At 47.1% G+C, this 24,357-nt stretch overlaps 2 protein-coding genes and 1 long non-coding RNA gene across 5 annotated transcripts in view; 1 reads left to right on the forward strand and 2 right to left on the reverse strand.

Moving 5' to 3' along the window:
• LOC308470219 overlaps window positions 1-24,357 on the forward strand; it is a 149,715-nt gene that overhangs the window by 107,057 nt on the left and 18,301 nt on the right. The window lies entirely within an intron of this gene.
• On the reverse strand, window positions 14-15,188 carry LOC308469455 (uncharacterized protein). Of its 3 annotated transcripts, XM_080991938.1 has the most exons (6): window positions 15,165-15,188; window positions 10,631-11,497; window positions 9,152-9,269; window positions 8,813-9,070; window positions 7,209-7,304; window positions 1,177-2,399 (listed from the first exon to the last, which is right to left on the reverse strand). In XM_080991938.1, exons 1-6 carry the CDS (start codon window positions 15,171-15,173, stop codon window positions 1,615-1,617), a joined length of 2,133 nt encoding a protein of 710 aa, XP_080848064.1. In that variant the 5' UTR covers window positions 15,174-15,188; the 3' UTR covers window positions 1,177-1,614. The 3 variants fall into 3 exon arrangements, with proteins under 3 accessions (XP_080848063.1, XP_080848062.1, XP_080848064.1); XM_080991937.1 differs by lacking the exon at window positions 15,165-15,188 and having other exon boundaries at window positions 14-2,399; window positions 8,813-9,067; window positions 10,637-12,960; XM_080991936.1 differs by lacking the exon at window positions 15,165-15,188 and having other exon boundaries at window positions 14-2,399; window positions 10,637-12,959.
• Window positions 16,862-23,743, reverse strand: LOC308469762 (uncharacterized protein). Its single transcript, XM_080992681.1, has 4 exons — window positions 23,625-23,743; window positions 20,280-21,098; window positions 19,377-19,482; window positions 16,862-18,453 (listed from the first exon to the last, which is right to left on the reverse strand). The coding sequence occupies exons 2-4, from the start codon at window positions 21,012-21,014 to the stop codon at window positions 17,807-17,809; spliced, it is 1,488 nt and encodes a 495-aa protein (XP_080848807.1). The 5' UTR covers window positions 21,015-21,098; window positions 23,625-23,743; the 3' UTR covers window positions 16,862-17,806.

Below are 24,357 nucleotides of genomic sequence, written 5' to 3' on the forward strand. Positions count from 1 at the left end.
TTTCAGATAATCTAGATAAAAGCACAAACGGTGACATAAAAAAAGGAAAAAGGAAAGGAAAATAGAGAAAACAAGGGGAAAGAGAAAGAAGAAATGGGAGGAAAAAGAAAGAAATGAAATAAAGAGCTTCCAATTCCACAGCTACTTGTAAACTCATCCATACCTAACAAAACCACTTTCTATAAACCAACATGATATTCACTGCTTCCTTCCTTTTTAAAAGCTCAAGGAAAAGGGAGGGCAGAGACCAAGCCTCCCTTTCATGCTCCACAGTCTGGCCAGGAAGTTAAGGCCTGGCTGCGGTTACTCAGTGTAGCCTGTTCACCCCAGGCATTTGGTGGCAGAAGAATATTCCTCTTGGCAATCCCATGATCAGTAGTAATCTAACCTTGAGGTTATGAGAGCGTCGACAACAGTAGTTAGGCTATCCCTCTGGACCATCTGTTCAGCTTTCATTCCAGTGCCCATAGAAACACCAATTTGTCCCAAAAGCTTTTTTTACAATCTGAGCATGTATACCAGGGTGGGCGAACTTTTTCAAGCCCAGGGGCCAAGTTCCTTGGCAACCTTCCAAAGGCCACATTCTACCTGTTGGTGGGGACAGAGGCAAAAGAGCAGAGCAGCAAATGCCCATTCTACCTACGGATGGGGGGGGGGTAATTTTGGCACAAACAGCCTCTCCATCTTTCCTCCAGACCAGCAAGAGACACTGACAGATTTTAAGGACACTTCCTGTCCAAGGGGGGGGGGGGGGAGAAATCAGTTTGTGAAACTCGCCCAGGGAGGAGTAGCAGGAGTGTGGCATGGGGAAAACGTCAAGGACCAGGTAGAGAGACCTGGAGAGCTGTATTTTGTTTCCAGGCCTTGGGTGCCTCACCTCTGAGGTAGAAAAATAATAATTTATTTCTTTGCCCCAGTGACTCTGGGCGGCTCCCAACAGAATACTAAAAACACAATAAAACATCAAACATTAAGAACTTCCCTAAACAGGGCTGCCTTCAGATGTCTTCTAAAAGTCAGGTAGTTGTTTATTTCCTTGACATCTGATGGGAGGGCGTTCCACAGGGCGGGTGCCGCTACCGAGAAGGCCCTCTGCCTGGTTCCCTGTAGCTTAACTTCTCGCAGTGAGGGAACCATCAAAAGGCCCTCAAACTGGACCTGTGTCCAGGCTGAACGATGGGGGTGGAGATGCTCCTTTAAGTATACAGAGCAGAAGCCTGTATGCCTTTCCTTTTGTAAAAGTGTCTATGATTGCCCCATGTCTATGATTGCTCCACAGGACTCTACGACATATGTAGGCAAACGAAGGCCTGGGGGCCGGATCCGGCCCAATCGCCTTCTAAATCCAGCCCACAGATGGTCCAGGAATCAGCGTGTTTTTACATGAGTAGAATGTGTCCTTTTATTTAAAGTGCATCTCTGGGTTATTTGTGGGGCATAGGAATTCATTCCTATTTTATTTTATTTTTCAAAATATAGTCCGGCCCGCCACTAGGTCTGAGGGAAAAGTTTGCTGACCCCTGATCTACGATGTGAAACGGGGTGGTGATCTCACTATAAAGCTTTTCTTCCCAAACTCAAAGCATTCGTACCATTTGCTCCCTGTGCGAATTCTCACACACTGAATAAGGCCTGATTGATCACCAAAGTTCTTGCTGCCGCCGGGAAGCTGGCCTGATCTTTCCCCATGTGGATTTTCTGGTGCGAAGCCAGACAGTCCCCCCGGCTGAAGCTCTTCCCGCACTCGGAGCATTGGTATGGTTTGTCCCCTGTGTGGAGTCTCTGGTGCCTCATAAGGTCCGAGTTTTGGCTGAAGCTCTTTTCGCACTCCAAGCACTTGTAGGGCTTATCCCTCGTGTGGATCCTCTGGTGCCGAGTGAGGCTGGACTGAGCGCTCAAACTGATGCCGCAGTCGGCGCAGCTGAACGGCTTCTGCCCTGTGTGCATCCTCAAATGCCAGCTAAGGATCGATTTGCGGAGGAAAGTCTTGCCGCAGTTTGAGCAGTTGTAGAGTTTTCCCCGCCTGTGGATTCTCTGATGTGAAATCAGGTTCGCTTTGTGGTTGAAGCTCTTTCCACAGTCCAGGCATTTATATGGCACTTCCCCGTCACGGTGTCTTTGATGCTGAGCGAAGCTTTTTCCAACCCTCAAGTTTTTATTTGGTTTCTCCTGGGTGGGAGCACAGAGGCACTTGGCGCTTCTCGTTTCTCTGTGTTTTTCCTGCCGGGTCGGGATTTCTTTCAGGTCCATGTCCTGACAAGCAGCAGGTTTAGCCTTATCCTCTGCCTGAGCCTCACCCTCCTGCAACTCTGAATCACTTTGATCCTGGAGTTTCTCTTTACATCCTAATGATGTCCCACATATTTCGGTCTCATCCTCAATCTCCCGCAAGCTGCCTTCTGGAATAAACAGGTAAGCCAGAATTAAATGCTATGAATTGGTGCGTGTGTAAGAAAAACAAAAGGTTTAAGAAAAGAAAAAAATTAATTTAAATAGGGTTGAAATGTAAGGTTCTGCACTTAGGCAGGAATAACCAGCTGCACAAATATAAGATGGGAGGCACTTGGCTTACTAGTAGTACATGTCAAAAAGACCCAGGGGTCTTGGTGGACCACAAGCTTAACATGAGTGAACAGTGTGATGCAGCAGCAAAAAACTAATGCTATTCTAGGCTGCATCAACAGCTTGTGCATGTTACTTTCCTCAATATATACATTTTAATGCATAGTTTACATTAGTTATATGCATTTCTGTGAACATAACAGACCCTCAAAATGTCCCTGTTTTCCAGGGATGTCGGAGCCAGCCGTACAAATGGCGAAGTTTAGCATAAAATTATGACACAGAGAGCCAGCAATATTTTCATGATGGTAGGAGCAGCTCCTTTTTCCTCCCTCTCCTCCTGCAATTTCTTTTATCCTTTTGTCTCTCACCAGCCGCATGGCTGTTTGCCAGTGTCTCACGTTACCTCATCCGGTCAAGGCTTTTATTGCCCCCTTCACCATATAAGGTCAATCACTGCCCAGAGGAAACACAGCTCCAATACATTCCAATACATTGTAAAGCTCAGAGTGCTGGTCAGCCGAGGTCAGGGGGCACCCTGCAATATTACAAGCCTTTACCGTGGCTTTATGACTCCCACATGCCCTCTTTCTTTACTTTATATCAGAGTCAATACGTGATATTGAGCGCGATAAGCGACTCTTGTGACACCGGAAGCGGGCTGCGGACTGGAGAACCATGCAGTACATATAGAGATTATAGAAAGAATACATTGGATACAGCAACACAAAATAATGCAAATAACTACTATAATAATCACTAAAATCAATAACTACTATAATTATCACTAAAATCCGGAAGCCAAGAATATAAGAATTCTGATTCCAAGCTGCATGGTAGGCTTCCTTTTAGTTTATTAGCCATGCACTGGTGTCACTCCTATAGCACTGAGATTGGTTCCTGTAAGAGAACAAGAGCTATTAAAAGTGAAATTCAATGTATATTTGCAGTTTTGATATATGCCCCATGATTCTTTCCCCTCCTTAATTTGAAAATAAATGGGGGCAGGCTCATGGAGGGTCAATTATACTGGAGGCCAAAAGGTTTGCTCAGGGGATATAATATCAGTAAATTGAAAAGATCCATTGACAGGCACACCATGAAGCATTTTGCCAGAATGACTGGCATACACACCCAACATTTAGAAGCATGCAATAAACTGGCAAACATAATCATATTTTGTACAAAAATATTATCCCTCCATATCTTATGATAATTTTCTCCCCTAAAAGTCTTATTCAACAACGCTGTTCTTCTAGTTCAAAGTGGCTGAGCCGTGGATACTGCCAGCCAGAGTAGGAAGCTGACACTGCTGCTTGCCCGCCGATGAGGTGAAATATGGTGGTTTCAACTGGACTGGGTCGTCGGCTTCTCTTCCTTGTATAACGGTGCAGCAAAGGTTGGCAAGGCAAATGGTTAGGAAGGCAAACACTGCCAGATGCAGCTCGTGTGCAGCACCTCTAGGTGGCGCATGCGGAAAGGTTTCAATGCTTCACCCACAAAATGTTGACAAAGTGTAGGGGAGTTCCGCATGCCTTGAGGCAGGACAACCCACTGATATCGCTGGGTGGGCTGCGAATTGTTATATGCTGGCAATGTAAAAGCAAACCGTTCCCTGTCTGCTGGAGCCAGTGGGATGAAGATGGTTCAATGTGGCCGAAAGTCAATTGTTCAGAAATAAGCTGTTCAGAAATAGCTGGTGCTGCTGCTGCGGATTTTTCTTTTGGTAGAGGCCACTGTTCTACCCCCCCTGGGGTATCAGTGATCCTGGTTTGCCACCCTGGAAATAAGTTGTATCGGTGGCTACAGGCTGGTTTTCATTTAGCGCTGCTGCCAGCAGATAAGCCTTGTGGGTGGCTGCACCGACAGACTGACAAATGCGAAGCATGGCTGCTGTGTCTGTGGCAGGATTGTGTATTATCGGTCGCAATGCAAGTTTACAATCCTCATTGGCATTTTCAAAAGCCAATTGTTTGATGATTATTTGTTTGGCTTCAGGATTTTCAATTTGGCGACTCACTGCTGTAAGCAGCCTATCCATAAAGGAAGAATATGATTCTCTTGCCTCTTGCCTGATTGAACCCCACCTTGATTGAATACTGGTGGGTTCTGGGATTTTTCTCATTGCTTGTTTAGCAGCAAGAGCAGTGTCCCTCAATAAGATTTGCAGCAGTGTGGCTTGCACTGAAGCTTGAGCGAAGGGACCACGCCCCAACATGGCATCTGTGACGTCTGCGTGGGTAACATTTGGATTATTTCCTCTGACTTGTTGTAACAAGGCTGGAGCATAAGCACGGCAGGCAGTTTCCCATTCGTGGGCAAACAAAACACCAGCTGATGGGGGCAACACTGTATGGGCCAAAAGCTTGATGTCCTCTGGAGCCAAGAGCTGGGCTAATGTGGCTTCTAAAAGTGCCTGCGTATATGGGGCTTGGAGTCCATTGGCTTTTACTGACTGTTGCAGCTCTTTCAAGATCTTAAAGTCAAAAGGTTGGTGTTGGGCTTGGGTGCCTGCCGGGGCACCAGCAGGGGGCACAATAACAGGGAATGCCATAGTATCCTGAATTAAGGAACAGGCAAGGACTGCACGTTGAAAAGGTTCTGGTTCTGCCGCTGAAAGAGCAGAATCATTGCCAGCCAGACCACGGTATTTTTGCAGGATTGGGTCCTCTGATGAGGAACTGTAGTCTGGAGGTTTGGGGTCTGGAGCTGCTGGCAAAACAAGTATTGCAACAGATTCTAACACAACAGGCTGAATTAAAGAAGCTGAAGGTTGTGTTGGCAATGCAGCCATGGATATATTTTTTGGTGATAAAGAGCCCATGGCGTAACGAACCTTGCACCATGCATTTAGAATCCGAACACTTATGCTGGGGTGCCCATGAAAATGTTCCCCGATCTTGTCCCAATGTTTCAATTCCCAAGTCCCATCTGCAGGAAACCAGGGGGAATGCTCTTTGATAGCCAGAATGAGCTGTATTAAATCACCCTCCGGAACTTCCAATTCGATGGAGGAGAGGAGAAATTTTAAGTCTTTTAAAAATTTCTGTTGGGGAGGGAGCAGACAAAGAGCTGCCCATTTTTCTAAAATCAATATATAAAATAAGGGATCGGAACTCACCGGGATCTTTTTAAGATGAATAGCGCTTGAAACCCTGGCCGGGCGTAGTGAGCCGATGATATCCTTTGCTAGGATCGATAAACCTCACACGGTTTCCTTTTAAAAGCCTCAGTCTGCCTCAGACTGTTTTCTTTAAGTTGCCTCACACGGTTTTCTTTTAAACTCCTCTTAGTCCTCAGACGTATTCTTTTATTCAGCCTCACACGGGGCACCACTTGTCGGAGCCAGCCGTACAAATGGCGAAGTTTAGCATAAAATTATGACACAGAGAGCCAGCAATATTTTCATGATGGTAGGAGCAGCTCCTTTTTCCTCCCTCTCCTCCTGCAATTTCTTTTATCCTTTTGTCTCTCACCAGCCGCATGGCTGTTTGCCAGTGTCTCACGTTACCTCATCCGGTCAAGGCTTTTATTGCCCCCTTCACCATATAAGGTCAATCACTGCCCAGAGGAAACACAGCTCCAATACATTCCAATACATTGTAAAGCTCAGAGTGCTGGTCAGCCGAGGTCAGGGGGCACCCTGCAATATTACAAGCCTTTACCGTGGCTTTATGACTCCCACACAGGGACAGTCCCAAATTTACAAAAGCCGTCTCGGTTTCTAATTTGATCCTGGAATGTCCTGCTTTTCCTTAAGACATCCTTATTTTCATCAAAGAAATGTTGGAAGATATGTAGTTACGCAACTCCTGAGCCAAGGACATAAGTAACTATATGGTGGTACTTCGGGTTAAGAACTTAATTCGTTCTAGAGGTCTGTTCTTAACCTGAAGCAACACTTTAGTTAATGGGGCCTCCCGCTGCTGCCGCCACGTGATTTCTGTTCTCATCCTGAAGCAAAGTTCTTAACCCGAGGTAATATTTCTGGGTTAGCAGAGTCTGTAACCTGAAGCGTATATAACCTGAAGCATATGTAACCCGAGGTACCACTGTACAACCTTTAGAAGACATCTGAAGGCAGCCCTGTATAGAGAAGTTTTTAAAAAATGTTTAATGTTCTATTATGTTTTTATGTATGTTGGAAGCCACCCAGAGTGGCTGGGGCAACCCAGTCAGATGGGCGGGGTATTAATAATAATAATAATAATAATGGAATAGGACGTCCCTATTTTCATTGGAGAGATGTTGGAGGGTATGACATTACCTGGCTGGAGTCAGAGGCTTATTCTGCCCCCAGACAGTGGAAATAGGTGCTAGCCATCGTGGCTAGTAGCGTAGAACCTCTGATCATGGTGCAGCAACTTGGGGTGAAAGGGGCACCAACTTGAATAAAATATTGTGGGGGCCCCGCTAAGCCTCGCCTTGCATAATCAATCACATGATGCAGTGCACACACACTGTTTGAATGGGAATGCCCATCAACTATGTGGAGGTCTGGCCCCCTCAAATATTTTATTGTGTGGGCCGAAGCAGCCCTGGCGCACAGGAGTTTGCTCCTATGTGGGGTGGGGTTCCATCAGCACATCGCCCCCACAAGGGTACCCCACAATTCTCCATCAGCAAAATAGACCTGAAGCACCTACCTGCTAATCCCTCTCCTCCCTCACTGCTCTGAGCAAAGGGATCTTCGCTTTCTTCCAGCCAGGAAACGAAGTTTGGTTTGGGAATCAGAGATCCTCCTGCGGGGGGAAAGAAGAGACACCACCATCAATACATTTTTATTTTTGTCCTGCCCTTCCTCCAAGAAGCTGGGGCTACAATATACGGCCCTCCCGTTTTTATCTTCACAACAACTCTTTGAGGTAAGTTAGGCAGGCTGGACCGGCAACTTCATGGCTAGGTAAGGATTCAAACTGGGGTCAACCTGGTATTGGGCTCCATCTGCATTTCCTACAACCTTACGTTCCTGTTTCTGGTAGGGCCCCGGCTCAGGGGTAGAGCATTTGCTTTGCATGCAGAAGCTCCTAGGTTCAACCCCTGGCTTTTCCAGGGAGGGCTGGGAACACCCCCTGCCTGAAATTCTGGAGAGCTGCTGCCAATCAGTGTACAGAATACTGGTCTAGGTTGACCGATAGTCTCTGGCTATCACAGAGCGAGTTGGTAGTAAATCACACAGTTCCAAGTTGGAGTTAACTACAGTGGTACCTTGGGTTACATATGCTTCAGGTTACAGACTCCGCTAACCCAGAAATAGTACCTTGGGTTAAGAACTTTGCTTCAGGATGAGAACAGAAATCGTGCAGCGGTGGCGGCGGCGCAGCAGCAGCAGGAGGCCCCATTAGCTAAAGTGGTGCTTCAGGTTAAGAACAGTTTCAGGTTAAGAACGGACCTCCAGAACGAATTAAGTACTTAACCCAAGGTACCACTGTATTAGCAAAAACACTATCTTTGCAGACTTGGCTGCGTGTCAGGCTTAATGAGCACAGCAGCTTATTTCTTGTAGGTCTTATTCCATGAAATCAGTTGCTGAGATTATAGGTCCCTGCCTCCCCACAGCCATCTAAGTCCCCTCCTCTCCTGTGCTTTTTCCTAGCAACCTGAGACTATGCCTGAGTGAAGCCTGTGAAGCCCATTTCAGCCCTCTTCTGGTTCTGGGAGATGGGGAGAACTGAGTTTTTCACAGCAGGAGGGGGAAACCCCCATGACTCTTCACCAACCTGACTCATCTCTGCCTCTTGGGCTTCCTCCTCCCCTACTTCAGCTTCTACCTTGACTTGACGTTTTCATCCCCCAAAAAGTTTTTGAGTTTCGGCTGAAATGAGGCTGCATTTTAACGTTGTATTTTAATCTTGTTTTTAAGTTGTATTTCAATCAATTGTTTTATACCTGGTGTTAGCCACCCTGAGCACAGTCTTGGCTGGAGAGGGCGGGGTATAAATAAAATATATTATTATTATTATTATTATTATTATTATTATTATTATTACCTTTGTTTCTGGACTTCTCTCTGCTACAGACTTTCCCAGCTCACCCTGCCCTGTTACTTCTTCAGCTTCCGACACAGCCTCTTCCCCGTCTTCTCCCTCTGACCACTCATTGTTGTCCCACCACACATCCCTGGCCTCTGAGCCTTCTTCCCTTGGGGGTTCCCCAGCCGGTTCCTCCCACTATTCCTCTGCGCCCAACCATCCCCTGACATTGGCTCTGTATAAGGGCAGCTTTCAATGTCCCCGTGTTCATTTCTTACCTGCCTGGACTGTGGTTTTCCTGGGGGCCTCATGACCTTCCCTACAAGGAGCGGCTCCAACAGCTCCTTCCACGGGTTGAGTTTCCTGCTGACACCTTCCTCCTCCATCCTGACTTGCCAAGACATTTTCAGGCTCCCAACACAGAGGAAGTTCCTCTCCCACTTTCCAGGTCAATGTCCCCTGCAGTCCCACCAGTTCTGAACCGCCTGGTACATATTTCTCCTCCTCCTCATCTGTGGTCATCCGCTCTTTTCCTACTGGAAAAATAACGAGATAATTCCAAACAGTTCTGATTTATTGAGCATCACCCCCCTCAGAAAAAGAAGACTCCTCCCTACTCAAAAGGCTGGCATCTCCATCTTCTTGCTTGGTTTCTACATACAGATGTTTCTCCTTCATGGGAGGTGGAGCCCAGCGTCCCTCAGAAAAGCTCACAGCTGCCTCTTCTGAGGTGACCTGTAAGGACAGAAAGGGATGCTTTCAGGGTACAGTGACAGTCCTGAGAGGTGCCAAAGGAATGCTGTGCTGTCAGTGGCTTCTACTAGCCACGAAGGCCATGGTCTACCTCGGCTGTCAGAGGCAGCTTGTGCCTCTGAATGCCGGTTACTAGGAAGCACACAGGGGGAGAGTTGCTATTGCTCTCATATCCTGCTTGGAAGCTGGCTGATGCCACTGTGACAACCTGTCAGCCAGGGCCGGATTTAGGTCTGATGTGGCCCTAAGCTACTGAAGGTAATGAGGCCGTTTATATGTCCAGCTGCTCTTTGACAACAACAAATTTTCACTGTTTTTTTGGGTTGAATATATGCTATATGGTAATTTATGGACCTAATAGGTCCATACGCAACACAAAACATTGTTGCTGTGTGTAGGTTTTATTTTATTTGTTTTTTATCTTATATTTTGGAAATGCACATCCAGTGTTTTTTTCCTTTAAATCTTTTTGGGGGCGCCCAAGAGAGTGGGGCCCTAAGCTATAGCTTGATTAGCTTATATGTAAATCCGGCACTGCTCTCAGGGCTGGTGTTGGCATTGTCAGGAGTTCAGCCTACACTCGAGTAGGACTCTGGCAGAGACACATGTCCGACTGGCATGTTCCCTCCCTCCTGGTCGATCATTCGGGAGCTTCATAAGCTTTCTTCAGCCCGAACATCACAGCGACCGATGCCAACCGACACTGGCACACTTAGAGATCCGCAGAGTTTGAGCAATTTGCGCATGACAGACCTCAGCAACTCAGCATTTTGGCTAATCTACTTTATTTACATATAAACACGCACGGAGCACTGCAACATGGCTCCCACTCTCTCCAGCATCAGACAGCAAAGAGAGAAAGAACAAAGGACAATAGTCCCACTTCAGGAAACACAGTAACACAAACATCCTGTCTTCGTCACTTCCCACTCTGTGGAGTCAAAACATACACTGTCATGTGATAGACAAAAATCCCCTGACTACAATCATAGATCAGGAATTCTAACAGGCACGGGCCTGCAATAAAACAATAAATCACCCGTGGCTAAGGAAGTTAGATCTTTATTCAAGAAAACACACCACAGGCCTAGTGGTCTCAGCAACTCTTTCTAGGTTTTGCCCCACGAAGCAGTTGCGAGGGTCCCTGCCTTCCCTCTCTCAGGCTCCTTCCCCTGGCTGTATGTGCAGAAACCTTTGACTTTGGCATGGCTCACTTGTAGCTTCTGGTACAAAGGTGCCTCTTTTGCCCTCCCCCCCACAAGCATGTGGCCCCCCCAGAAGAGAATGTGGCCCTCAAACCAAAAATGCCCCCTCATACTCCCTGTTGTACAAGGTTGAAACACTCTCACCTGCTCTTCCTTGGCCTCCTGCTGCCTCTGGAGGAACCCCTCGGCCAGGGCCACTGCCTGGGAGCAGGTCTCTGGGCCGCAATTCCTCACCCTGCTCTGGATTTCCGGCGGAAGGATGGTCAGGAACTGCTCCAGGATCAGCAGCTCCAGGATCTGCTCCTTGGTGTGCCTCTCCGGCTTCAGCCCCCGGGAGCAAAGCTCCTGCAGCCGGGTGTAGGCCCCTCTGGGCCCCTCGGCCTCCTGGTAGCGGAAGCCCCAGAAGCGTTGGCGCAGCTTCTCCCTTCCGATGGCATCCCCTCTCAAGATGGCCGCCTTCACTTTCCCATAATCCTCTCTGTCTCCAGCCTCCAGGCTTCGAAAGGCCCGCTCGGCTTCTACGCTGAGGGCCGGCTGGAGGCGGGCCGCCCACTCGTCCCGGGGCCACCGGCAGGCTTTGGCCACTTGCTCAAAGGAGGCCAGGAAGGCCTTGGCATCGTCCCAGGGGGTGGGCTCCTCTGGCACCTGTGGGACCCCCCAGCCCAAGTGAGGGGCCTCCACTGTTCCCAGGAACGTCTGCCATTGGGCTTCCCAATGCTGGGTCAAGGCTTCTTCTGGCTCCTCCTGCACCTGATGCAAAATTGACCTCCTGAGAATCTCCCTGGCACTCCCAGAATGCACTGCTCCCTCCATGTCCATCTTGCAACCTACGATGCCCAAGTATGGAGCTTTTCCTGTTCCTTCTGACGCCTCGCCTTGTGTGCAGCCTGCAGGGTCCTGCTCTTCGATTTTCATCCTTGTGTGAAGCCACAAATGTGGGGCTGGATTGAAAAAAACACTAGAATAAGCAACCGGTACCTGAAGACATAGGCACAAAGCTTTTACCTGCATAAAAAAAGAAGAAAAACCAGAATCAGGGAGAATCAGGACCAGCATTCTGGGAGGTCAGCCACCCTCGACTCTCTTTGGCAGCGGTGCCAAGCGACAGCAGTGATATATAACTGAGGGGGGCTGCATAGCTGTCAACTTTTTCCTTTTTTTAAGGGAAATTCCTTTATTCCGAATAGGATTCCTCGCAAGAAAAGGGAAAAGTTGACAGCTATGGGGGGCTGCCACTGTTATGTCAGGGGCATTGTGGGAAATTAAAATACAGGGATCAGCAGCAGGGATCAGCACTAGGCCCTGACTGGTACCCAAGGATGTCAAAATGTGGGGGGGACGACTCCAAAATATGACAATGTGGATCCCTGAGAGTGACGGTTAAAACGAACTTATAGTAGCCTGTAGCTTTGAGAAATTGCTGAGAATTTTCCTTTGCAAGCAGCCGCCCCCCTCCCATGGGGCAGAGAGAAGCTAAATCTCTTATTGCGAGAACACAAGCAGCTATACAACGCAGGTTCACAGCACTCAATACAAAGCACAATACAGTGGTACCTCGGGTTAAGTACTTAATTCGTTCTGGAGGTCCGTTCTTAACCTGAAATTGTTCTTAACCTGAAGCACCACTTTAGCTAATGGGGCCTCCTGCTGCTGCCACGCCGCCAGAGCCCGATTTCTGTCCTCAACCTGAAGCAAAGTTCTTAACCTGAAGCACTATTTCTAGGTTAGAGTGTGTAACCTGAAGCTTATGTAACCTGAAGCGTATGTTACCCGAGGTACCACTGTAGCTCTTGCAGCAAAATGTATCCATGAGAAGGCCACGCATGTTGACTGTAATCGTACTTAAAGCTATGTCAGCAATACAACTGATTTGTATGCATGGATGCTTATGCCAGAAGCGCAGGCACAAAAATGAAATACATCTAAAAGAGAACAAACACAAAATAGGCCAAATACTGTAGGTTGGCAGCATTACTATTATCAACATTATTATTTTTAAAAAAATAAACATTCTGGCCAAATGGTAAAATTGCAGCACGCGCGTTACAAAAGAACGTTCATTTTTCTGACAAGCTTCAAATTGGTGTAAATGGTTCCCCCCCTTCCCGTTTTATCCTTACAACAGCCCTGTGAGGTAGGCTAGGCTAAGAGACAGTAACCAGCCAAAGGTCACCCCAGGGAGCGGCATAGCTGAGTCCACAGTCTGTTGCGGGTTTTAAATGTGGAAGGGGAGAACCGCCTTGTACACCACCTTGGGGGGGGGGGAGCAGTGGGCTAAAAATAATGCAATAAGCAAAACAAACTGATAAAATAGTGTTGCATTATTGTTCTCCAGAAAGGGCACTTTTTCGCTAGCTAGAGCACAAATAAAGTGGGACGAAAAAGTAGACTGGGGTCTTTGGAAATCGACAGGACATGGACCGAGTATCATCATAATCATTTATTTTATTTCCATCCCACAAGCAGCATCCTCTTTTTGTGTGTGTTTTGTTTCTCCCCCCTCCCCTATTAGGTTTTATTGTAATTTTACTGGTGTTAGCCACCCTGAGCCCGGCTCTGGCCGGGGAGGGCGGGGTATAAATTTATTATTATTATTATTGTTATTGTTATTATATTTTATTTCTAAATACTCCTCCGCAACAGCCCAGTGAGGTAGGCAAAACTGAGCAGGAGCCAGTGGCCCAAGGTCACCCCAGTGAGCTTCAAGGCAGAGTGTCAGAATCTGAACCCAGGTCTCTAACCACGACACCACGCTGGGAGCGAAGAGGCGCCTTCGCCCCGAAACTTTTGCAGGCGCCAAGAGTAGCTAACAGGAGTGAAAGCTGGCGTGGCGTCTCACCGCCCAGATTACCTTCCGGGGCGCAAATCACAACGAACGCGCCAGAAGGATAAAAAGCAGAGTTAGGGGCGCTTCGGGACTTGGAGGGTCTCCCGTCGCTGTCTCACTCCTACATTCCCTTTTCTAAATGAATCGCTCCCGCCCCACAACTCTCACCTTTTCAATGCACCAAGATCGCTTCCCTCTTCCTTCGTGTTTATGCAGCGGACCTTAAATGCAAAACTAAACCGGGGAAGGAGGCGCCACTGGTGTGTTTTTTTTTTTATTCTTCCTCCTCGGTTTGATTATCTTTCCTAGGAAAGAAACGCTCTCTCAATTTAACCCTTTTAAACACTTGCATATGCAAACGCACCAACCCATAGCTGTCAACTTACAGATTTGAAAATAAGGGACCAGCAGCCTCGAAAATAAGGGATCAGCAGCCAAAATAAGGGATTTTGCTTAGCTTATATTGTACATAAATCCGGCACTGATGGAGCCAGGCTGCTTTGGCTGCCACTGACTGTGTTTTGCAGGGGGTTGGACTAGATGATCCTAAGGGTCTACAATTCCCACCAAAGAAGAGGGGCAGACAAAACTGATGAACGACGTCGAGACGGCAAAGCTTACAAGGCAGAATTAGAAACCAGGAAGAGGACCTCTTTAATAAAGAATGGGGAAAGTTTATAATTTAGTTGAAAAGCTATTGTCAAGAGTTACATACATTGGTAGGATTGACAGAAAACTTGTAGTAAAAATTTGAACTATGGATGGACAAATGATTTATAAAAATAGAGTTATGAAAGGGATGCAGAGGGGGAAATCACTACATGAAGATGCTGCACTGGTTGGAGGGGATGCTAAGCAGCACATCGGGGCTGCCGTTGTCCGGGCGCAAGGAGTTCCATCGGTCCTTCCCTGCCCAAGAGGGAGGGAGGGAGACTCTCGCCCACGCCACCCAGGGAAAGGGGCTGCCTGCCCGCCTGCCGCCACCCGTCTCCTCACTACGCACCCCTGAGGGGGAAAAGGGAGAGATGGAGATGCGGCAGCTCGTGCGTGCGCGCGCTCTCTCTCTCGGCGGAGGACCCCGAGCCGCTGCTTCCCTCCCGAGCCGGGCGAGCATGAAACCCGGGAAATTTAAGGGACATCATCAATAAGGGACAGCAGTGAGACACGGCGCTGGGATAAGGGAGTTTCCCGCCAAATATGGGACGGTTGACAGCTATGATGCACACACACACACAATGTGGTTTTTTGCAGCATGCTCATTCATTACAAGACTTTCAGAAAGAATTTAAAAATAAAAATAAAAAACATTCCCCAAGCATTTGATAATTGAAAGAGGCTGTTGCTGTCTGGCAAGTTTGAAATTATTCTCTATGGTATGTATGGGACTTGCCATTCTTCTTCTTCTTCTTCTTCTTCTTCTTCTTCTTCTTCTTCTTCTTCTTCTTCTGTTTTATTGAATTTGTTAGTCACTTTATCAAGTGATTCATAGCCTTTTTGTGAAGACCATACAATGTCCAGACTCTTTATACTGTATTTACTTTCCTAAACATATAAGTGAGAAGAATATATTTATAATCTCATGGGCAGGAGCTGGGACCAAAAAACAGGAGCTCACCCCATCGCGGGGATTTGAACCGCCGACCTTCTGATCAGCAAGCCCTAGGCTCAATAGGACATCCCTATTTTCATCAGAGAAATGTTGGAGGGTATATTGAAGTCTTATTCGACTTATAAACAAAACTGTATTGAGACTTGCACCAGACTTTTACCTTACTCAGGTCCTACAGTTTCTTATGAAAGGTTTCTCTCTGTTCCTTATAGAGAGCTCCTGCGCAGGTTTCTCACCATTAGCATTTAGGGATCTTCCTCTGTCTGTTTCACTTCAGACAGATCACACTGACACAACACTGCCATCGGCAGCATCCAGAGAAGCCTCTCTCAGCAGCCCTTCTCTCCATCACACACACAGAGAGAGAAATCAGAAAGGCAGTTAAAAAACGACAGTTATTGGAATAACAGTCACAACCGAATGGAATGCCTCTCTCATGTGACTCATAGTCAGCCAATCATATGAGAGCTACTGCCAGGGGGCGGGGGAACCATGTTAAAAGTGCACAGTGATTTAACATAAGCAAACATTTCCATTTCAGGAAATTAAATCATTATCCTTAACAATCCCCACATACATTAAAACTAAGAAGAAAGAGAAATACATTTTACAAATCTCACCCACATTTAAAAGACTACATATGAGAAAAAGGCCCAAAGCCTGGTGTGTGGGTGTATGTATGATGGTGCCAAGTGAGCCTCTCTGGGGAAAGCATTCCAAAAGTGGGGAGCCACCACAGAAAAGTCTTGTTCTGTTCATGCCCAGAGGTTATGAAGAGCTGTGTTTTTCGAATGGCTTTGGGCCTTTTCGGACTGGTGGGTTTTGTGTGGTTGTGTTCTGCAACCCATGCTTGACCTAGGCCACATTCACACCATACATTTATCGTGCCTTGATACCACTTTAAACAGTCACGGCTCCCCCTAAAGAGTTTGGGGATCTGCAGTTTATTAAGGGTGCTGAGAGATGTTAGGAGACCCCACTGCTTCCCTCACAGAGCTAGATTTCCTAGAGTGGTTCAACAAAATTTCCCTCTTTACAGGGACCACTGTGATCTGCGGGAGACCCTCTCTTGCAGCTTCCAAAGATCTCAGAAGCCCACTCTGAAGTAACTCAGAACAGGGCTTTTAGTGTGGCTACTACCCGTTCTGTGAAATAGCGTCCTTGTCAACAGACACCTGCTATCTGCACTTTCCAAAAACCGTTTTTGGTTCCTACAGGCTTTCTCAGCTGGATAAATGGGTCTTTTCATAGAATCATAGAAATGGAAGGGATCCCAAGGGTCATCTAGTCCAACCCCCTGCAATGCAGGAATTTCAAGTGTCACAAGTATCTGTGTTTTAGTGGTTTTTTGAAATGAATCGGCTGTTTTTGTGTTTTTAACTGTTTTCAAGTTATCTTATTTGCAAATCGCCTTGAGGCGGTGGTTTAGAATAGTAGTAGTAGTAGTAGTAGTAGTAGTAGTAGTAATACACATTTTTGGACATACTGTTTTGTTAGAGAACTGCACTGCAAAATTTAGAGAAGTGCAGATTTTGAAATATGTTTTCTGTGTTTCGTATGCCAGTGGGGTAGCTTCACCTTTAAGTATAAATTGAATCAGATGTCTCCTGTATCTCTAGCTGTATGCAAGGTCTGGGATCGGAAGTCACCTGCCTCCGTGTGTGCCAGTCACTGGGGAAGAGAAGGGAGAGTGAGCCCCTGCGCATGTCCCGCCTTTGAGCTTCCTGTTGGCCTCTGGCTGGAACCAGGAAGTTGGACTCGATTGGCTTTTGGCCCGATCTTGCAAGGCTCCTCTGACGTTCTTAGAAGAGGAGACCGAAAGGAGACCATGTCACCCACAGCTGGCCTTTTTTCTAAACTAGCCAAGTCCCAAATGCTGCAACCTTTCCTCAGAAACCTTTCCACACCATCCCCTGGATCACTCTTGTGCCAACTGAGCATTCACCTTGGTCCTCACTGAGTGTATCCCTCCCAGCAATTTCCCTCTGCCAAACATTTGTTACATTTTATTTTTTTACAAAAAATATTTATATTTATTTCTAGAACCGTAACAGCAATGCGAACAAAACAATTATCCTGGCAAATATGATACCCCATTTTGGCGGTCGTTTTGGCCACCGAAAACCCTTGGAGAGTGAATTCTCTCTTAGCCAGCAGGATCAACACACAGTGTTGGAAAGAACTAAAGGAAATGCAACGTATTCTCTTCTGCATCGTCTCTAGCTAGTGCGGCAACTCAGTGTGGACGGGTCGAAGGGGCAGGGTCTGGAAATAGTTAAGATGGCTTTTCCTGGGTGGTGTCCTGAATCATGGATTGGGGGTGGGAGGGATGCCTTCTCCTATTGATCTCTTAAAAGTTTCACCCAGAAGAGGCCCCAAGTCTGAAATCTGGAGCATCTTCTTTGCAATGAAAAGGTCCCAGGTATAATCTCCCTACAAAGCTGGGAATGTCTGCCACTGGAAACCCTGGAGAGCCTGTGTCGATCAGTGTAGCCAATAACAAACAAGGTGGAACAAACCTCTGCTATTAGGCAACTTCCCAAGTTTCCTATCAGTGCTATGGATTAAGTTATTTTAAACCTAAGCAAAGGCCGTACAGTAGCTCAGTGGTTCAAGCATCTGATTGCATACAGAAGGTCCCAGGTTCAGATCTCTGTCTCCAGGTTAAGACTGAGATATGCTCCTTGCCTGAAATCCTGGAGAGAGGCTGCCAGTCCGTGTGGGCATAGCCAAGCTATACGGACCAGTAGCCTGACTCAGACAGGTTCATATGTCCCAAGGGTCTCATGTTCTTTTTCCTGGTAATCCTCAGCCAATTCCCCCCACCTATTTTGCTTGCATACTGCAATGGTCTCCTCCATTGCGGCAAGGAGGCATTTCAGGCCAACGCGGCGGCGCTTTCCCCGTGATCCGAGCGTGCGCACGGGTCCTCCGCCACGTGGACCCGCCTGTGTCTGCTGAGGCTGAACCGCTGCCGGAACCTCTTGCCGCACTGGGGGCACTGGTACGGCTTCTCCTCCGTGTGCGTCTTCTGGTGGCGGTTGCAGTCCGAGCTGCAGGCGAAGGTCTTCCCGCACTGGGAGCACACGTATGGCTTCTCGCCGGTGTGGATGCGCCGGTGCGCGGCCAGCCCCGATCTGTAGAGGAAACACTTCCCGCAGTCCAAGCACCGGTGTCGCTTCCCTCTCTTGCACATCTGACTGTACTTTGCGGAGGAGGAGCTGTGCGCAAAGCTTTTTCCGTAAGCGCCGTGCAGGTTTTGCCGCTTGCCAACAGAGGGTCTCTGCTGGACGGCAAGTCCTCCGAGGTCCATGTGGCCTTCTCTGGAAGGAAGAGGCCCACCTGCCCTCTCTTCCGGGTGGGTTTCCTGCTGGGATTCCGCTTTGGGCTGACTCTTAGAAACATTGGCCTGCCCATGGCCCGGGTCTTCCGGGCAGGCTGTCGTCGCCCCGCGTGGCTGTGCTTTTCCTGAATCTTCCGGCGCATGCTTTCCCCCCACATCTACAGTCAACCATCCTTGACCACCTGGAGAAACGAGAAAACCCCAATATCACTTACTCCCAGGACTTCAGGGGGTGGTGGGAAAGGAAAAGGAAAAGCAAGGAACGAAGGTGGTTAGGAGGAGGACAGGACAACAGGAACTTCCCATCCCCACATATGAAAACCAGTATCCGACGTAGCAGGTTGTGGGACTCTCTGGCCTTCCAGATGTTGCTGAACCACAAAGCGTATCATCCCAGGCCATGGACTCAGTCTAGAAACAGGAAGCTTTTAATTAACAATGAAGAGAACACAGGCTTGAATGGGATTGTCTTGTGTGCATACATGATAGAAGGATTTTCTCCATGGGCATGTGGAATCTGTGGCTTTCCACAATTGGGTTTACAATTCCAGCCCCAAAGAGATCACTGGTGATGCTGATGGGAGTTGTAGTTCAACGACATCTGGAAGGCCAAAATCTCCCCACTTCTGTAGTGAAGAAACAGCTCTGCTGTGTGATATCAATGAAACTTTTGCAGAAAGCAATGAGGACTTCTGGGAGAAAACTACACGAGTTTAGATGCGCCAGGAACTCTAATTATGGTTGGTTTTAGCTAAAGAGGCTGGGGGAGAAATATAATCATGTTCAAATTAGAATCCATCTAATTTGCCTGTTCCAAAACAATACATGAACACAGCCACCCTTCGAAGTTTGCACTTCTGAGAGCCTTGCAATGCTGTTCTGCAGCCCCAAGATGCATACAAAAAATACATATACTAGGATAAAGTGTACACACAACACTGCACACTTTAGTGAAGATAATGCACACAAATGCTTTATGTTAGGCAATATTTGTTTTGCGAAAACATGTACATGTTCCCTTTACAGAAGGGAAGGAGCCACAGTCAGAGAAGAAGTCAGGGAGCACACCAGAACCTGGCCCCCCAGAGGCTGTGTCACTCCTTACCCAACAGGCTGGCTTCTTCTCCATTGTCGTCTTCCTGCTTGGTCTCCATGGATGGTGGCACCTGGCTTGCCTCAAAGGAACTCCCAGCTGCATTCTCAAATGGTACCTGCACCGGCAAAAGGGAATTCTTTCAGGGGAGAGTGGGGTTGGTGGTGCAGCCACCAGCAGATGGGCTAACCATTTAGCACTGGCAGCCAGGGCCTTCTCAGTGGTGGCTCCATTCTACTTGTGGAATGCCCTCCCTAGCAGAGTGCATCACTGCTAAAATCCAGGAGGAAATTTTATTCTGCCCCCCTGCCATCCATGATTTTATTAGCCATGAGTATTTGCCACTCTTTTTAAAATGCCTTTTTTGATGTCCTTTGTGTCTTTCAAATATATTTATTTATTCTGGGTTTTTTAAATCCTTTTGGAAGGAAGGGTGTGTGTGTGTGTGTGTGTGTGTGTGTGTGTGTGTGTGTAAACACTATCTGCCAAGTTGAACAACCCCAGTCACTGGAAGAAGAGACAAAGAAAATGACTAATTAGTTAGAATCATAGAACTGTTCAAGCCCCTTGTGGTGGTATTCTGCATAGCTGTCAACTTTTCCTTTTTTTAAAGGGAAATTTCCTTATTCTGAATAGGATTCCTCGCAAGAAAAGGGAGAAGTTGACAGCTATGTGCAGTAGCTGCCGGTTATGGGGAGTCTTCAAGGGCAGCCCCACAAAGAGTGCACTAAAGTAGTCTAACTGGAGGGAACATGTCCAGGGCCATGGAGAATTCTGGCATAGTTACGTCAGTCCAAGAAATACATACTTCAATGCAGCTTACCATTCATTTTTTCCTCCCCACCCCCTACATTGGGAATTCAACCTATGTCCCATCACTTAACCTACAGCCAAGTACCAGGAAAACACCTTTACCTGCTGCTCACATCTCTCAGCCTCTCGTTGCATCTGCAGGATATCCTCGGCCAGGGCCACCGCCTGGGCACAGGTCTCTGGGCCGCAATTCCTCACCCTGCTCTGCATCTCGGGCGGCAAGATGGCCAGGAACTGCTCCAGGATCAGCAGCTCCAGGATCTGCTCCTTCGAGAGCCTCTCCACCTTCAGCCACCCCCGGCACAGATCCTGGAGATGGCCGTAGGCCCCTCGGGGTCCCTCGGCTTCCTGGTAGCAGAACCGCCTGAAGCGTTGGCGCCGCTCTTCCCTGCTCATGGCGTCCCCTCTCAAGATGGCAACCTTCACTTTCCCATAATCCTCTCTGTCTCCAGCCTCCAAGCTGTTGAAGGCCCGCTTGGCTTCCCCACTGAGGGCTGGCCAGAGTTGGGCCGCCCACTCTTCCCTGGGCCACCGGCAGGCTTTGGCCACTTGCTCAAAGGAGGCCAGGAAGCCCTTCGTGTCCACCCAGGGCGAGGGCTCATCTGGCAACAGTGGGGCCCCCCAGTCCGAGTGGGGAGACTCCATTTTCCTCAGGAACTCCTGCCATTGGGCTTCCCAATGTTGTAACAGGCCCTCATGCTGCTCTTGTTTAACTTGGTCGAGAGGTATCCTTTGCACAAATTCTGTGATACTCCCAGCCTTGTTTTCATGGAGGACTTTTCCTTCCCACTGTGATCCCAGCCCTCGTGTGAGGCCTGCTGGGTCTTGCACCTCCATTTTGTTTTCTGAGTGGCCGTCTCAGTTGGCGTAGAAAATGCTAGAATCCACAGGGGGAGACGCAGTCTTCGAAACAGGCACCGTCTAGGGAAGAAAGATGTAAAGAGAGGGAAAGAAATGGATTTTATATCCCTTTATTTATTTCCCCCCCAATACTTATTGCTTTTTTGTAACAACAACAAATAAAACAAATACTCTTACATTCAAAAATTTGTACGTCTTCTTATTTATCCTGCGCCTTATTGCACCCAGACTTCCTTCCATCCCTTCAATGCTTTTCATGTCTCAAATCTTTTCTTACAGTTTCTTATTTACACGCCATCCACATCAGAAGATTTATATTAATCCTGCTACAGTTTTTAAATTCTTGCAATTACTCTGTATATATTCAACAAATTTACTCCAATCCTTTTCGAACTTTGCTTCTTTTTGGTTCTGAATCTTATAAGTCAATTTCGCCAATTCTATGTATTCAAACATTTTTGTCTGCCATTCCATTAAAGTTGGGATTTCTTGGGAATTTTACATCCCTTTAAAGGGCCGCACCATGCGTTTAAAGCATAGGAAGTGCGTATTTACAGCACGAGAAATCATGGGAACTGTAGTTTGCTAAGGGTTTTGGGAATGCAAGCTCTGAGACGAGGAAACTGCAGTTCCCAGGATGTCATGTGCTTTACATGTACGTTGAATGGTGCTTTAAAGGTATACAGTGAATCTGCTTACTGCTTTGCCATAAAAAAGTCACATGGGGTCTGCAACACCCTACTCCTGTTTTAGGGTGCCGAGCCAGCCATGCCCTTCACCATGGGACTCCATTCCATTTCTGCCCACCCCAACAGACACTCCCAACTCCAGGGCTGCTGAGTACCCTCCATCCTCACAAGGCTGCGGTTGGTTTGCAATGTCCCCTCAGTGGCTGGTTGTACTTTGTGTGCTTCGGTGGATGTTATTTAATTCCTTCATCCAACAAGATTCCTAAACCAAGGTTTGAGGTCTTGAGGACGTGTTGCAAAACAAATGGAAGCAGAATAAACCCACCACCGAGTCACTATTGTTGTGTCAAGAATGTTGTGAACAGCACTGAGATCTATGGATGTAATTTATATGGTGATTTTGTGTTGTAACTGCCCTGAGACCTGCGGGTTTATGGCTGTATACAAAGTTAGTTGATAGATAGATAGATAGATAGATAGATAGATAGATAATGTGGATGTTGTATGGTATACAAATTTAATAAGAATAAGAATATATTGCAGAACATGCCAGCAATAAGAGACCATTATGGCAAAAGGTTTGCTATTTTGGAGAAAAGGGCTTGCTGTGCAAGACCATACCCTCCAACATTTCTCCGATGAAAATAGGGACGTTCCATTCCATGATGATAATTTTACTATTTATACCCCACACATCTGACTGGGATGCCAAAGCCACTCTGGGCAGCTTTTAACACACATAAAAACATAATAAACATTAAACATTTTTTTTTTAAAAAAACTTCCCTATACTGTACAGGATTGCCTTCTGAGGGCTCCGGGGTCAGATAACTCCATACCCTCCAAAATCTCTCCAATGAAAATAGGGACCTCCTAAGGAAAAGTGGGACACCCTGGAATCAAATCAGAAACTTCTCAAAAATCAGGGGCATCCCTGGAAAACAGGGGCACTTGGAGGGTCTGCAAGACCAACCCATCAACGATGACATTGCTCAGTCCGAATTTGCCCCACTCCCAAACAGCGACCATATGGAAGCCCCCTAAGTGGGGCAACTTCCTTTTGCAACTTTGGGGAAAGCCTCTATAGCTTGGGCTCTGCGTGGGTTCAGTCCCCAAGAGGGCTGGGGAAAGTCCCCTCAAACCCAGGAAAGCTGCAAAGATGATGGATTTTTCGGAGCTAGCCGACCTAACCGGAAGAGTCCGCGACCAGAAGGAGGAGGAGTATCAGGAAGATTGGATTAAATTCAATGATTATTTAGTTAAATATGTTAAGTTAAATTAATTGGAAATAGCTTGTAGATGCTTAATTGGCTCAGGATTTTACTTAAGTTAAGTGATGAATTAATATGTTTAATTTCAAAAGGAAAAGATCTAAGGATGTTAATCTTCAAGTTAAACTTTATAAGAATTGTGATTTGGAAAACCGTTAAAAGGACATGCAATGAAATCCAACCAAGGGGAAGCGAGGAAGTCATTTGACAATATTAATATGTGTAATTTTTTAATAAGGTCATGAATTTTGTTTGTTTGTTTTATGTGTTTGTTTGTTTATAATTTTGTGGAAACCAATACACTCGTTTGAAAAAAAATAAAAATTAAAACCCAGGAGAGCTGCTTGCTGCCAGCCCGTGCAGACAATCTTTAGCTAGATGGACCAGTCAAGATAAAGACTCTTATCTGTCACAGGTTATCTGGACAGGTTTCCCTCAAGAGCTGACCTGGGCTTGCAGAATAAGAGCCTCTCCTGCAATCCCTGCACAGGTTTACTCCCAGGTAAACCCCACGGAAGTCGGCCGCGGCTTGACCAGTGCGATTGCAGCCTGCGATCTCCCTCTGAGGCTGCACTTGTCCCTCTCAGATGCATCTTCGCCCCTTCCACCCTTTTTTGCACGCTCACCTCGGCACGCCTTGCTTTTCTTGTACCCGGATCCTGCTCTCTGCCTCCGATGCAGGGAAGCTCAAAGCAATTTCATGCAAGGAGGTGCGGGGGGCGGGGGAGATTTTCGGTGCTGTTTAAAAAAAAAAAATTGGACACGCCCCTCACACTGACGTCACCCCCCTCCGCGCACTTCCATTTCTCTGTGCTCTCTAGGAATAAGGGGAAGTCTTTCTCATTTTAACCCCGTGCTTTCCGGAGAAGAGTGCCTGACCTTAGGAAAGGCTTTGTTTTTTGCTTTTACTGAAAATCTATCAGAAATGCAAATTATTATTTTTTTAAAAAAGAAAAGAAAAAGAAAGGCTCCTACGTGATCCAGCAAGAGAGGTTTTGCCTGTTGCCTGATGGGTTGTGTGTATGTGTTTTGAAAGCTATTTTTATTAAAGCTTGAAAAACAAAGAAAAAATGTACAGAAACCAACCTCAAAAATAAAGCACGTTTTTAACATGAAAACTAAAAGGTGCAGAAAGATGTTAGGAGGCCCCTCCTGGAGCAACGGTTCCCAGCATTCCCTGGGGAGAGGGATCAATTGTTAAGCCGCCCTGGGAACTGTAGCGCCATGAGGGGGGGTGTCCTAACAACTCCCAGCATCCTTAAGAAACTACAGTTCCCATGATACAATGAAGGAAGCCATCACTGTTTAATGTGGTATGAGACTGCTTTCACTGTATCCTGTAGGCTGGCCTAGATGGGC

Source organism: Podarcis pityusensis (genome assembly GCF_964106645.2).
Source record: "Podarcis pityusensis genome assembly, chromosome: 2".
NCBI lineage: Eukaryota > Metazoa > Chordata > Lepidosauria > Squamata > Lacertidae > Podarcis > Podarcis pityusensis.